The sequence below is a fragment of the Camelina sativa genome, chromosome 3 (assembly GCF_030686135.1).
Source record: "Camelina sativa cultivar CO46 ecotype springtype chromosome 3, ASM3068613v1".
NCBI classification, from domain to species: Eukaryota; Viridiplantae; Streptophyta; class Magnoliopsida; order Brassicales; family Brassicaceae; genus Camelina; species Camelina sativa.
Genome location: NC_141882.1, coordinates 560,674 through 575,307, shown reverse-complemented (window position 1 = coordinate 575,307; position 14,634 = coordinate 560,674). Strand labels below are relative to the sequence as shown.

General features: G+C 39.0%; 3 protein-coding genes across 3 annotated transcripts; 1 reads left to right on the top strand and 2 right to left on the bottom strand.

The window, feature by feature from the left end:
• Positions 1–3,957: 3,957 nt before the first annotated feature.
• LOC147946460 (uncharacterized) lies at positions 3,958–4,497 on the bottom strand. The gene has a single exon (XM_087496819.1). It carries the CDS (start codon positions 4,495–4,497, stop codon positions 3,958–3,960), a length of 540 nt encoding a protein of 179 aa, XP_087352945.1.
• A 3,838-nt stretch (positions 4,498–8,335) lies between these two features.
• On the bottom strand, positions 8,336–9,362 carry LOC104759630 (uncharacterized). The gene has a single exon (XM_010482542.2). The coding sequence runs from the start codon at positions 9,326–9,328 to the stop codon at positions 8,381–8,383; it is 948 nt and encodes a 315-aa protein (XP_010480844.2). The 5' UTR covers positions 9,329–9,362; the 3' UTR covers positions 8,336–8,380.
• Positions 9,363–11,022: 1,660 nt separating this feature from the next.
• Positions 11,023–14,632, top strand: LOC104759624 (putative calcium-binding protein At1g02270). Its single transcript, XM_010482534.3, has 11 exons — positions 11,023–11,395; positions 11,513–11,611; positions 11,702–11,806; positions 11,914–12,019; positions 12,487–12,707; positions 12,804–12,880; positions 12,971–13,079; positions 13,190–13,315; positions 13,417–13,527; positions 13,783–13,890; positions 14,001–14,632. The coding sequence occupies exons 1-11, from the start codon at positions 11,201–11,203 to the stop codon at positions 14,262–14,264; spliced, it is 1,521 nt and encodes a 506-aa protein (XP_010480836.1). The 5' UTR covers positions 11,023–11,200; the 3' UTR covers positions 14,265–14,632.
• Positions 14,633–14,634: the final 2 nt, after the last annotated feature.

Sequence of the window (14,634 nt, the reverse complement as noted above, 5' to 3'; positions counted from 1 at the left end):
GAGGATGGCATCCCGTATTTGCCGATCAAGAACCTTGAAGAGAACCTGTGCTGGGGTGGATAAATTGTTATGCATCCTGTTGTTTCTTTCAATCCAGATTGTGTAGACTAGCGCCTGAGCAACAAGACGACGAAGCGTTTGTGGAGAAGTGGTGTCTTTGATGTCCTTTCAAGCCGAGAAAGCATCCCATGTGTGGAAAACAAAGGGAGTGTATCCTAACCGCCGAGTTACCTCTAACCATAGCAGCTCACTGAAGTCGCAGTGAAGGAAGAGATGGTCTCGCGACTCTGGATCACGACCACACAGACAGCAGGTTGTGTCCAGGTTCATGCCCCAGCTTGCTAATCTTGTTTTTGTTGGTAGCTTGTTTAGGTGTGTTATCCACAGCATGAAAGCATGACGCAGGATATTACTTTTGTACCAAACCTGATTTGCCCACGGGGTGGTTCTTGCCTTTGCCTAAGCACCTCCCAAGTCTTCTTTGTGATAAAACTAGAATGTTCTTCCTCTTCAGTTTTCCAAAGGAACACGTCAGGTGTGTTTGAGAGACTCGGAGGGGTTAATGTGGTGAGGTGGATTTGCAGAGTCTCCGCCTGGGGAGAGCGTGCAGATCGAATGAGCCACCCTGTAGGAGAGCATGCTTGAGCGACTGTTGATGAAATGGGGATACCTGTTTGCCTTGGACCAGATTGTCCCATTAGTTGAATTAGTAGGCCTAGTGGAGTCCACCAATCAAACCAAAAACTTGCTTGTTGACCGTTACCCACTTCGCACCTAAGGAATCTAAGTGCGAGAGGTCGAAGTTGCAGTAAGGTTCTCCAAGTCCAAGAGTCATGTTGCTTTTCTTCAAACTGCCAAAAACACCCATATTTTATCTTGTTATTACGCAGCCAATCTGCCCAAAGTGAATCCCTGGCAGTAAGTAGTCTCCAAATCAACTTTAGGCAAAAGGTTCTATTCCATTGTCCCATACACCGAAAACCCAGTCCTCCCTCTTCTTTTGGCAAACAGAGGCTTGTCCAAGAGACTTTAGCCTGTGGTTTTTTAGTGATGTCTCCTCCCCAGAGAAATCTAGAGCAAAGACTTTCTATTTTCTTGATGCATCCTTTAGGCAAAATAAATGCAGAGGCCCAGAAATTGTATATACCATATATAACTGACAAAATGAGTTCCTTACGCCCAACATATGAGAGTGCACGGACCGTCCAGTTGGAGAACTTGGCAGTTATGTTATCAATCAAAGGCCTGTAGTCCGTAATCCGAAGCTTCCTATGCATAAGAGGTAAGCCGAGGTACCGGATGGGAAGTGACCCGAGGTTGAAACCAAGTGCAATACACCGGGAGGTTTCAGTTTGGTTCACTCCTGCCAAGATCAAGTCTGTCTTATCCTTATTCATTGTAAGACCCAAGGCTAAGGAAAAATCCTCCAATACTTTTGTGATGTTCTCCAGTGAGTCCTTGGTACCATCAAAAAATACCATAATGTCATCAGCGAAAGCTAAATGGGATACCTGCGGTGTGACTCCTCCTGGGTGATGGCCTATAAGGTTGTTGGCGTAGCTATTATTAAGGATTATGGTGAATACTTCCATTGCCAGTGTGAAGAGATAGGGAGATATTGAATCTCCTTGCCTGAGTCCACTAGAGCTCTTGAAAAATCCACATTATTCACCATTTACTGAGATCGAGAAAGAAGGAGTAGTTATGTATTCACTGATCATGGTGATGAAGCTTGCTGGAAAACCCATTGCCTTGAGAATATTAATGATGTAGTCCCAATGTACAGAGTCAAAAGCCTTTCTGAGATTCACCTTTAGCATACCTCTCCCTGATATGTTTTTGTGGTTGTATCTTTGGATTAGCTCTGTGGCCAAGAGAACATTTTCAACTAGTAACCGCCCTGGGATGAAAGCTGATTGGGAGTTTGCTATCAAATCTGGTAACACTGTCTTAAGTCTGTTGGCAAGCAGCTTCGAGACCACTTTGTAAATTGAATTACAGCAGGCAATAGGACGAAAGTCAGACATTAAAGCTGCATTCGTGGTCTTTGGGATAAGAGTGAGTAACATAGAGTTCCATTGTTTCAGCAACCGACCAGTGGAAAAGAACTCCTGCACTGCAGCAACTAAGTCATGTCCCACGGTGTCCTAATGACATGTGAAAAATTCTGCACAGTATTCGTTGGGGCCTGGAGCTTTATTCCGCAGAAGAGAGAAGAAGGCATCTTTTATTTTAAGGGGAGTAACAGGGCGGGATAACACTTGTAGGGCAACTATGGAGCATCGTTGGGGAATCAGTGCCTCTAGTTCTGCAGCAGTGGGAGTAATACTGGTGGCTTGGGTGCTGAACAAGTTTTTGTAGTAGTCTACTGCAACCCGCTGGATCCCTTGTTTGGAGTCCACTATCTGACCATGTTCATCAAGTAAAAAGAGGATTTGGTTATGCGCATGATGAGCGAGAACTGATATGTGAAAAAACTTTGAGTTCTTGTCCCCCTCCTCAAGCCAGCATATACGTGATTTCTGTCTCAGATAGGACTCCTCAGCTCTAGCTAGGAGACACCACTTCCGATGAGCCTCCTTTTCCAACCGCATCTCATGCTCTGAGGGCGAGTTTAGTAGTGCCTGTTGACAAGCTGTAAGATCATCATATGCTTCAGCAACTCGTTTTTCTAAGGCAGAGTAGTTGTCGCGGCTAAAAGCTTTGATGACACTCTTCAATTCTTTGAGTTTTGTGGACACTAGTAACATTCTGGAGCAGTCGAATGTGAGAGCGGTCCACCAGAGCTTGATCAAAGGCGCAAAATCTGGATTCTTGTTGAGAAAGGAAAGAAACTTGAAAGGTCTTTTGGGCTTAGCCGTATAGTGGTCCAATAATAGGCAGCAAAGGCTATGATCAGAAAAGCCAGGTTCACCAAAAAACGCCTAAAGAGTTTGGATATGCTTGAAGCCATTCATCATTCACTAAGATCCTATCGAGTTTCTTGGCCACAACATTGTCGGAATGCTTGTTAGTCCACGTAAACAAGTTGCCACAGTACGAGAGATCTGCTAGGTGAGCTGTGCTGAGACAATGACTGAAATCACGCATACCTCTAGTTGAGTTGGAGTTCGTCGAAGATTGCTCATGAAGAGATAATTTCTGGTTAAAATCGCCAATTATTGTCCAGGGTTTGGCTATAGTCAATGGAGATACTGATAAATGTTGAATTTCTGCCCATAACGATTTGCGATCCTCACTGCAGATTGATGATGCATAGACGATTGAAATTACGACTTATGACTGCTTTAAAGGCAACTTGACGAGGCAAGAGATCATTTGAAGCGACTTAGAGATGACTGTGACCTGTACAGCTGGGTGCCAAACAACCCATATCTTACCAAGAGCCGAGTACTCATAGTTATCCGCAAAACTCCAACCAGGAAGCAACCATGAAAAAAGAATTGTTGCCTTCTCAGGTTGGACGTGGGTCTCAATGATCCCACCAAAAAAAGGTTTATGAACCTTTATCCACTTCTTAAAGCTTCTCCGTTTTATAGGGTCGTTAAAACCTCTTACATTACGACAAAAAATATCCATTAAGGGGATATGAGTTTAAAGGATTAAAGGGCCTCCAACCCTAGCTCGTGAATCTTTTTTCTTAAGCATCCGCTTGGAAATGACTTTCAGAAATATATCAGATTCAGCATCCAGATTGTCGTCATCAGCGAAAAGATCATCCTGTTCAGAATCTGAATCCTGAGAGTCGCCTGAGCCAACTGTGTGTGATAGATGGAAGAAGAGATTGGCGGTTAGATCTACACAGAGTTGTCCTTCATCCGAAAACAGGGCAGGAGCTGACGTTGAAGCTTTGGGAGATGGCCGAGACACATTGGAGATTGACGGAACAACTGACTTGTTCATCTTAGTGTTTAGATTACCACGAGTAGTAGCCTATTTACCAGATGGAGCAGTATTCTAAACTTTATCCCTTGAAGCTAGATTTCCATTATTAGCTGGAGGCGCCACCACTGGTACAATATCAACAATTGGCAGTTGACTTGGGATGGGAGCTTTTCCATCTCGCTTGTCCTCCTTGGAGCGAGGGCAGGAATCGGTGTTATGCTTCACTGATCCACACAAAGTGCAAGTTGGAGGAGCTTTGGTGCAACGGGAAACAGTGTGTCCCAATTGATTGCAGTGACTGCATAGAGCTGGAAGCCAGGGACTGGAAACTCTTATACGCTTAACCTGACCAGATTCAAATCTTGCATTGACAACCTCAGGGAGTGGCTTCATGGGGTCTATAACTGTATAGACCTTAGCCACCTCTATATTAGTGAGCTTCTCCGTTTGTGGGTGAAGGCAGACTGGATGTCCCACCATACCTGCAATGTGCTCTAGACCCTCCCTGTTAAAGAACTCCAATGGGACTCCATGGAAATCAAGCCAAACTGGAACCAAAGATAATTTCGGCTTCTTTGGAGTGATATATGGTGACCATTTGGCAACAAACATAGTTTGTGCATCCACTTGTCATAAACACTGACTCAGGATACGACGTCTAGCGTTTGGACAGGAGACCTTAAACAGAAAAGCATGACCCTCCATCTTGGATACCGTGATATCCCGTCGTTGTCAACTCCAAATGCCATTCACAATGGCGTGGACTGCTCCTCGATGAGGCGGTTCCTCATAAAACTGCCCTAGGATAAAGCTATCCCATGCTTTCTTATTCTTCTCTATTACCGAATTTGGAATGGTTACACAATCCTCCCCCAATTCAAGAGCGAAGGGGGTTCCTTTTTTCTCCATTTTAACAGTGTTACCTTTTACTAGAGCTTTCCAGGGATGCTCCTCTGTCTGGAGGGGTTCCGATGACACAGCCTGGGGGTGTGTTGAGATCATCGGTGTGGGTTTGCTGACGTTGTGACCACTGTTGACGATGGGATCTACCATTACTGGTACATGGTTCGAGATAACCTCCGTAGCAGTGATGACCCCTGAACCTGAAGATCTATGAATTTCGATTGCTGTAGTTGGAGCCACCAAAGCGGCTACCTTACAGGAATCCGGTGATACAATGTTGGCTAACATCGCTGGGGATGCAGGCAACTCTTTCGACACAGATGGAGAATTTACTACCCCGCTGATTTAGGAGATTCAGACGGAGGACTCTTCGTTTCCGATGAGACAGATGATGCGGATCCAGTGAGGACCTCGCTAAGGGGTTTTTTCTTGGGCTTAGATTTGCCCATGAGGGGCGGTGGAGACCGACGCCGAGATCGGCGACGGTGAAGGGAGAAGGAAAGGAATCTCGTTTTTGGGTGAGAGAGAGGAGAGACAAAAATTAGAAAGCAATATAGCATTAAATCCACTGTAGGTAGGTCATTTTATTCATAAGTAGTACTAGTATGTTCCTACACTAAAAACAAAAGGAGACAAAGAACGTATATATTATTTGTGAAGTGAGAGGGAGAGGCACTGGAATCTGAAACCAGCCAATTTTCTATGTCAATAATAGTTTAATTAACTCTTTCAATATTTTGTATGGGGTGATTGGCAGTTATTTTTATTTCTTCTATTTTTTTTTGGTTTTTGTTTTATTTATTTACACTTGTAACTGTCCTTTTTAAATAAATAAAAAAATCGGAATTTATTCGCAATGGGTTCCATGCATATCAACACGAAAATGTCGGAGTTGAACGCTAACGCTCCCATCACCGTGTGGTGGGATGTTGAGAATTGTCAACCTCCTTCTGGAATTGTTGCTGAGGAAATTGGTGATCGTATAACATATTCCTTGAGAGCTCTAGGCTATTTAGGTCCGATAGAAATTATACATTATTATTTTTTCTATTTTTTGGTGTGATTATTGATCGAAGTTCACCAATTAACAGTAGGTTTACAGGCCCATAAGTGTGAGATTTTGTAGGTTTACAAAATTCTTAAGGAATTACAAAAATCAAATTCTTCTATTAACGGTAGGTTTACAAAATTCTTAAGTAAAACAAAGTTAATCATATATATAGCATGACACGAACCAATAAATATGATTATAGCATGACAAGACAATATATATTATAACATGACACAAACCAATAAAAAACGATTATGTACAAAATTATCACAATAACTTAACTTTACAATAAATTATGTGTTCAAACATTCATATGATCATGTACTTTGTAGATATGACAAATTACTTCGCACCAGATAGGGTATATATAAACAATCTTCATTTGAGGCCAAAAGTTATTAATTTGATTATTAATTTTCTTCCATAACCTTACTATTGTTACATTTTTTTATTATTTTTTTATTTTGTTACAAAAGTGAGGAAGTAACAATTGGAACCTATCAATCAATTAAATCAACAAAAAAAAAATACCTCAGTAAATAGGAAGGAAATGGCGAGATAGAGATTTTGTTGGGAAATATAATGGTGTGTTTATATTTTTGTTTGCATTGCCAAATTTAAAACGCATAGAAGAAGCGCCGTTTCGAAAGGTCTGGGATCGTTAGCCCACACATTTAGAGCCATTAGACAGCCCAGAAGTGTGGGATATATAAGGAAGTGGTAAAGTTGAGATAAATCCTAAAGCTAGCACTGCCACTTTCTTTTACAAACGAGGTTTGTTCTCTCTCAAATTACTTGGTATATGATATGTATGATTGTAGAAGAAGGTTCTCTCGTTCGTTCTTATTCTAGTTAGTTTAAGAAGACGTAACTTGGGAAAGAAGGTTTATAGGAGGATTGTTGGATAATTCCAATTTGAGGAAGAAGATATCTTGCCAAAAGAGATAGAATAGAAAAAAGGAAAAGTTCCTAAAATTAGTAGTATAGATAATGTTAATTGTAATAGGTTTAGGAAAAGCTTAAACCTATAAATATAAGTGTCTCTCCATAAGACTTGTTCTTATTTTTCAAGTTTTTTAATTCTTAGAAGGACGTCGAAGACGTCGGTGTGGATTGATCTCGACACCTGTCCGATTACCGATAGTTGTGTAGCTAGTCAGGTCCGTCAGCGGGTAGAATCGGCTTTGGATACGATTGGTAGCTCTGGTCCTGTCACCATTAATGTCTTGGGCACCTTGGAGGACACCACTGTTGATGTCTTGCGAGCCTTATCTTCCATTGGAATTGTTGTTCACTACATCCCATGAGGTTGGTTAATATTCTCATCTCTCTAGAAATTAATTAGGGTTTTATGTCCTGCGAGGGTGTTTAACACTAAAATAACAACAACAGGTACAGGAACAGGAGGTAGCGGGAAAATTTTGTCGGTTTTGCTTGCTTGGACACGGGATAATCCACCCCCGGCAAAGATTCTGTTTGTATCTCTCTCCCTCGATGTGCACGACAGTTCCGGACCATTGTCTTATCTACAAGAACGAGGCTATCACATTCTGGTTGGGTATGGGGATACTCCCAAACCTCCTCCAGGCCTGTTCACTTCTGCCGTTTGGAAATGGCAAAGCTTGTTGGAAGGAGTTTCCACACCCCTGAATCCCCTCTGGTCTGTTTTCCCAATCGATTCAGGGGAGGTGATGAGAAGTCCTGTGTGTGATGATTCTGCAGCAGAAAGTTTCATTTGCAGACTTTGTTATTCATCCTCTAAGTATTTTGTCTGCCAAACCCTTGAAGATTTCACCACGCATCTCACCAGCGAAGAACATAAACTGAGAGTAAGCCCCTCTCTCTTCTTTCTTTGCTGGCTTGTATCATCATCATTACATTTTCTTTTTGCCACTAACATCCTCGTCTCTCTTAAATCTCTGATCCCAAGCAGTACTTTAAGCATCATCAAATTGTGGAGGATGACGACTATGAGGACGAAGACTCCTTGGCCGTAGGTGATTCTTCCTCCCATCCGAAGAAATCAAAGGTTTAATATCTATCTCTCTCTCAAGTATAACTAGACTCGTTTGAGTTTTGATTCAGTAACCTTTGGTTTCTAAATCATTGTAGAAAAAGTCGAAGGGCATGGTGCTCAAAGCAGGAGTTAGATCTTTCCTTTTGATTAAGGCTGCTACTGCCATGGTGAAGGTCAAAGCAACTACCATGATGAAGAGTCAATCAAAGGCATGTTTCAATTTCTGTTAAAATTTCTTTGATGGCATAGTTCATAGTTGCTTTTGGTCACTCATGTATCTTTTGAGGTCTAAGAAACAAGACAGAGCATTGACCAATTTATTTGATGCATAATCAACATTGATTTTTTTCCAATGTTAGGAAAAGTGCTATAAAAACCAACAAAGACTGTTTTATGTTGGATACTAATTATTCTCACGAACCGATAATTTTGAACCTTAGCCGAACTGTAATGTAATCCAGATTGAACACCACTAACAATTTTCGACCAAAAAACCATATCTATCCTTTTATTTAGAAATGTCGTCACGTGTCTGATGTCTTCTTACTCGACCTCCGACTGACCAAACAACAAACTTGTGTGATTACATAAACGCATATCAACACAAGAACAGAACCATACACAAAAGCTATAAACAAGACGGGCTCTTCAACAGGTGACATAACAGCCAAATACACACAATCTCGTAATAGAACAACCCATGCCAATCCTTCCACTGCCATTTTAATCACCGTAACTTTTTTCCTCTTTGCTTCTTCTCTGCATAACTTGCATATAATCCTCAAACACAGAACACCCACAACCAAGAACGTTGTACTAGACCATCCCCGGTAAGCCACAATGTTCCCTCCCACTATCAATGGCTCTTTCCTGCAGACACAAGACTTGCAAACTCCAGAGAACGTAGAAGTGACCAGAGCATCGTATCCTGTATAGTAGGGAAGAATCACAGCGTCTAAGTAAAGGCTGGCGTGGAGAATTCCAGAGACAGTAGAGGCTTCAAAGAAGACAAAGCTTGCTTCTTTTTCGATGTTGTTCTCGAATATAAGCACTGAGAGCTGAACGAGCTGCAGGATTGCAGGTCCGAAGATGGAAATTGGGAAAACGGTATTGATCCTTTGACCTTTTGCAAGGATCAAGATGATCAAAGGGAAAGAGATTGGACCAGAAGGAACTAAGTACATTTTTGCTTTATCATCATCATCACCACCATCATCATAATCACCATCTTGTCTTCTGCTTCTTCTTGATAGTACTTTCCTTAACATAGCTATTAGCGCCGTCAAGTAAGAAACTGTGACGAAGAAGAAAACTAGAACATCAATGATTTGAGGGTAGTCGCCGGCGTAGAGGCTGTCGCAAAAGTAATGTAAAGGGCAGTTGATAGGATCAAGAGTGTCTTCGAATTGCCACTTGGTGCATTTGAAAAAAGTTTGCTTTCGACCCAAATCCATTTCCCATTCTGTGTTCATAATTTTGGGGTTGTGTTCTCTTATTTGTTGTTTGGTTTCCTTGCAAGCTACACATAAATTGTTTATAAGGTGCGTGTGTGTGTAACATCATATGGTTGATTCCCTTTCATTGTCTAGTTTTGGATGCTTGAGCTGCAGGCTAAAGTGGATAATGAAACTCTATCTGAAATTTGAATCCTATCTTCAATTTGGTTTATTAATTTAATTTACTCTTTGAGTGAAGTTAAATGTGCTTACATACTTTACTTGATTAGTAATGATGATTGTGCCCAAATTTGAATCTTTGTATAGAGGAAGGAGTAGAAAATTTGTGAGAGAAGCCTTTATCTGTAAGCGAAGTCAAAAAGTTTGGTGGGTGATTGGTACTGTATATATATATTTTTTTTAAAATGTTGGTTGAAAAACTTTGGCTAGCTCGGAAACAGAGGATTTTAGATTTGTTACTCTATGAACGCTCTTCAGTTATCTATCTCCAAGTAGACTTAATTGTGAAATTTTTTACTTAAGAAAATCAAATTCGGCTTGATATTTCAAATGTAATATGTGAGAAATGTATTATAAAAGGCAAAAATTAAATTAAGTATATTTATAGCCTTTGTTCGGGTCAATGTTTTCAAATTGTTCATGTTGGCATATGATATTAAAACAAAAAAAACAATAATTGGCGTATTTGTTAATGAACTAACCGTATTTGTTAATGCGTTGACATTTGACAAAGAAGCTAAAAAATGATAATGAAATACAACGTGGTTAAGCAGCAATTTGATATGATAAACGAACAAATTTGCTGTAAAAATATACTAAGGGGCGGTATTGGTTTAAGATTTTGAAAGAATTTTAATGATTTTAAAAGTTAGGTAAAATATGTTGTTATTCAATCAAGTCTTTTAAAAACTCTTTAAAAATTTGGTGTTATTGGTTGTGAATTTGTAAAAACTTATATAAAATCTTGATAAATCTAGTGTTATTGGATTAAGAGTTTTATAAAGTTATTAAAAGTTTTATGTTATTCAAGTAAAACAAAAAAATCTTGGATCGTTAATGAATTCAAATTTTATATTATTGGTTTAGGATTTTATATCATTTCTTTCATAACAAAAGTCACGAAAACTCTTTCATCAAATAGAAAGATTTTACAAGATTAGAAAAAACAAATCATCAAGATTTTAAAAAACTTCCTAAATAATTTCTTAAAATCTTTCATTTTTAACTTTCAATTTTCTATAATTCTAACAATGAGCAAAAACATAAAATCATTAAAATTCTTTCTAAATCCTAAACCAATACCTCCGGTGATATAATCCGTGCGGTACGTATACGAAGTTACGAACCGTGTGATGTGATGAGCACACCGACATAATTAATAATAGCCGCATAGACGCGGTTCTCTTCTCCAATCACTAATTTAATTTCCCTCTCGCTCTCCTTCTCCTACCAATACCAGCAATAATAGCTAGCGTTGTACTAAACTTTTTTATGAATGGTCAGATACTAAAATACTAATAAAACCTTTGAATATTTCAATCTAAACCCATTAATACAACAAACTAAAGAAACTTCTACATGTGGCCAACAAATATACTCAGGAGTTATGATGAAAATTACATGGACCTTACGATGGTTTTTTTTTCCTTTGCTAAGAAAACTTTTTTTTTTTTCTTTTTCTTTGTGTGGTGGGTAGAAGACAATTAATTGTATTTACGAAAGAAATAAAATAACACGTAAAGGCATATCCATTTTTTCTTTCTTTTTTTTTAATTACATGAATAAATAAATAAAATATCAATACTGCCAAAACAAAGAGACGGATAAATAAAAGGAAATCAGAAAAGAAAAGATCTCTCTCATCGTGTGGGGAATTCGAAAGCTCAAATGCAAAGCCATCATCATCAGAATCGAAGCACAACAACAACGAGAACAAGGCTCAGCTTCTTCTTTCTACGGTCTCGATTCATCCCTTCCTTCTCTTCCCCACTCTCCTTCTTCTTCGTCTTCGCTGCCGTCCCTCTTCCGATCTACTACTTTTCCGGTTTACTCTCCAGAGTCAACAAACCGGTTTCACTTATGGTGCGTCTGCGTCCCTCTCTCCGACTTCACTTTTGTATTTTTTTTTTCTTTCTTTCTGAGAATTGATGATGATAGATGAGTGATTCGCCGATTGTGTTTTTTTTATTTATTTTGCAGAGACTCAACTCCAACTTAGCTTCTTCAATGGTGGATTCGAACATATCTTGTACCACCTTCAATATACTGGCTCCAATTTATAAACGCGTTGATCAGCAGGTTTGTTTCTCCTCCTCTTTCAAGATTTCACTCTTATCTGTTGATTTTTGCGCGACATTGATTGATTGATTGATTGATTGGGTTTTACAGAATCAGAGTATTCGAGAGAGCGATTTCCACGAGCTTTGGTTAGCTCGTAACCAGCGGATTTTAGATTTGTTACTCCATAAACGCTCTTCAGTTATCTGTCTCCAGGTACACACTTTTGCTTCTTGTGACTTATTATAAACTCATCATATTTGACTTTTTTTAGCTTCAGCTGTGAGACTCTTTAGCTATTGTTTGACTCTGTTCATTCATAGGAAGTTTGGGTTGGGAATGAGGAATTAGTCAACATGTATCACGACCAGCTTGCCACTTCAGGCTACACTCTTTTTCAGCTGGCTAGAACCAATGGTCGTGGTGATGGTATGTTTCTTTAATTTTTTTTTTATCATGTTTCTTTTTTTCTACTTCTTTTGATTGAAATTGGCGTCGTCAGCTCTAGGCAGGAGAGTAGAAAAGTATGCCATCTGTATGTAATTATTGTTGAAATTTTTCTAGGTCACTGTCCAGGATCATTAGAAACTTCAGATGGTTAATGTTGCTGCTTCATATGCTTCAGTCCAAATCTCTATACACTTTCATGTTTTGGACAAACGTTAGATTAGAGGAGAAAGACATGTCAGAATCTTTCTGGTGTCAAAGGTTACTTGTTGGTGTTTATATGATCTCCACCTCGTTTGTTTGTAGGATGCCGTGTAAAGCGCCACTACTTTCAATGATTGTTTTTATGGATGGAGTAGATATATAGGTCTGGACTCCTCTATGCGATCAAAGATAGGATCATTTGCCTTTTGATGTCTCATTTGTGGACTTGAATATCTTTCTTACAGGTCTTTTAACTGCCATCCATAAGGACCACTTTAAAATTGTAAATTACCGGGAGCTGCTCTTTAACGATTTTGGAGACCGCGTTGCTCAGCTCTTACATGTCAAATCAGTTGTTCCCTTTACGCTTAATGGCAAGCAAGACATTCTACAAGAATTCATTATAGTGAACACTCACCTGTTATTTCCTCATGATTCTAGCTTGTCTGTTGTAAGGTTGCATCAGGTTTGTCATCCTTCCCATCATTTTGTATTTTTGAGACCGTTCCCCTTCGATCTTGTAATCCTAGTTTAATTTCAATATACCTGCTTCTCTTAACAGGTTTACAAAATTCTTGAATATTTGGAAGCTTACCAAAAGGAAAATACACTTAGTCACATCCCCATTATTCTCTGCGGGTGAGTTTCTCGATCTTTAAGAATCTTGAGATTGTGTCCCTCCACCAGTGAACTCTGTTATCTCAGACTTTTGAATTATGCTTATCTCAGTGACTGGAATGGAAGCAAACGCGGGCATGTCTACAAATTCTTGAGATCTCAAGGGTTCATATCATCATACGATGATGCTCACCAGTATACAGACAGTGATGCTCATAGGGTAAATATCTCTTACAAATCTTTTTTTATTCTCCAGCCTTATGTTATTACGCTCATATTGTATATAAAATACACATCCTTATCCAGTCTTTCTTCCATGTTTTTCTTCAGTGGGTTAGCCACAGAAACCACAGGGGAAATATATGCGGAGTTGATTTCATATGGCTCTGTAACCCTAGTGATTCAAGAAAACCATTGAGAACAAGTTGGGTGGAAGCTGTTTTCAGCATTATCAAGGTGAGATCTTCATAAAACTAAAGTTTACCTCATTCTTTCCAAATGTACCTTCTTCATGTCCATTTTGTTTATTTCTGATTTTCTCTTGATGGTTCTTCCAGTATCAACTTCACAAAGCTTCCATAGCCGAGGGCGATGCCTTTGCTTTTCTTGGGGCAAATAATCATAGTGATTCACTAACCTACTCTGACTTTTGCCAAGCACTTCAAAAGGTATATACATTTTCTTCAGGAAAAGAGTGAGCCTAGAGAAACTTTAATTGTCCATAAATGCTGCCAAAAAAAACTTAAAGTTGCAAAATCTGATTGGAATTCGACACTTTTGAAAATTCTTTGTGATAATCTAGAGATTTCACTTATCGTAACAGTAGAATAAGGATCAAATGAGTTCTCCAGATTTTTACAATTTCTTTCAACGACGAATGGACTTTTATGCTGACGTCAAATTTTTTTTATGTTGTGTGGTAGGTAAATCTAACGGGTATTCCACATGGACTTAGCTTCGAAGAAACTAAAGAGCTATGGGTTAGAGCTGATCTTGATGGAAATGGTGTCTTCGACTATGAAGAACTCAAGGTAAACTAAACTAAACCAATTGGTGCAAAATGGAAATCACAAACCGAAGTTATATGTAAATCAAGACTCTGATGTGTGTGTGTGTGTGTGTGTGTTATATGTACTATCAGAAAATTTGGAACACGACGATGGTGAACAAACCTGGAAACTGCAGAGAGAGTATGATGGAGAGTAAGAAAGAAGAAGGTGAAGAAGAAGAAGAAGAAGAAGAAGAAGAAGAAGAAGAAGAAGAAGAAGCAATCGGATTGAGAGTAAAGAAAGCGGTTTTGTTTCCGCAAGAAGCAGAGAAAGGACTGTGGCCGGAGAACTACAATATCTCTGATCATGCTTGTCTGACCGTACAATTTTCTCCTGTCAAAATGCTTTGTAGCTAAGTTTTGTTTATTACGGCTCTTTTGTGAAAAAATGTAAAGAAACAATGAGAGTGAGAATTGCACTGTGAGAAGTTTACAAACCTCTGTATTTTGTATAGTTTTTTTTTTTTTTTTGTAATAGCATCTCAGTTTCTGATAAAAAAAATTAAAGATTTAGTCTTGTTTTTAATGTATCGAGTTTTAGTGGAGTAGACACAAATTAAAAAAAGTTGAAGCCATAGGATGGATTTAAACTTTTTAAGGAATTAAAAATAGGGAGGGGAGTATCGTGCTGGTAGTATCTAACTCTCAATAATAAGTAATACTTTTTCAAAGAAATAATTGACTCGTTATAACACTTGAATCTTGGCTGTTATGTAAAAGAAAACAC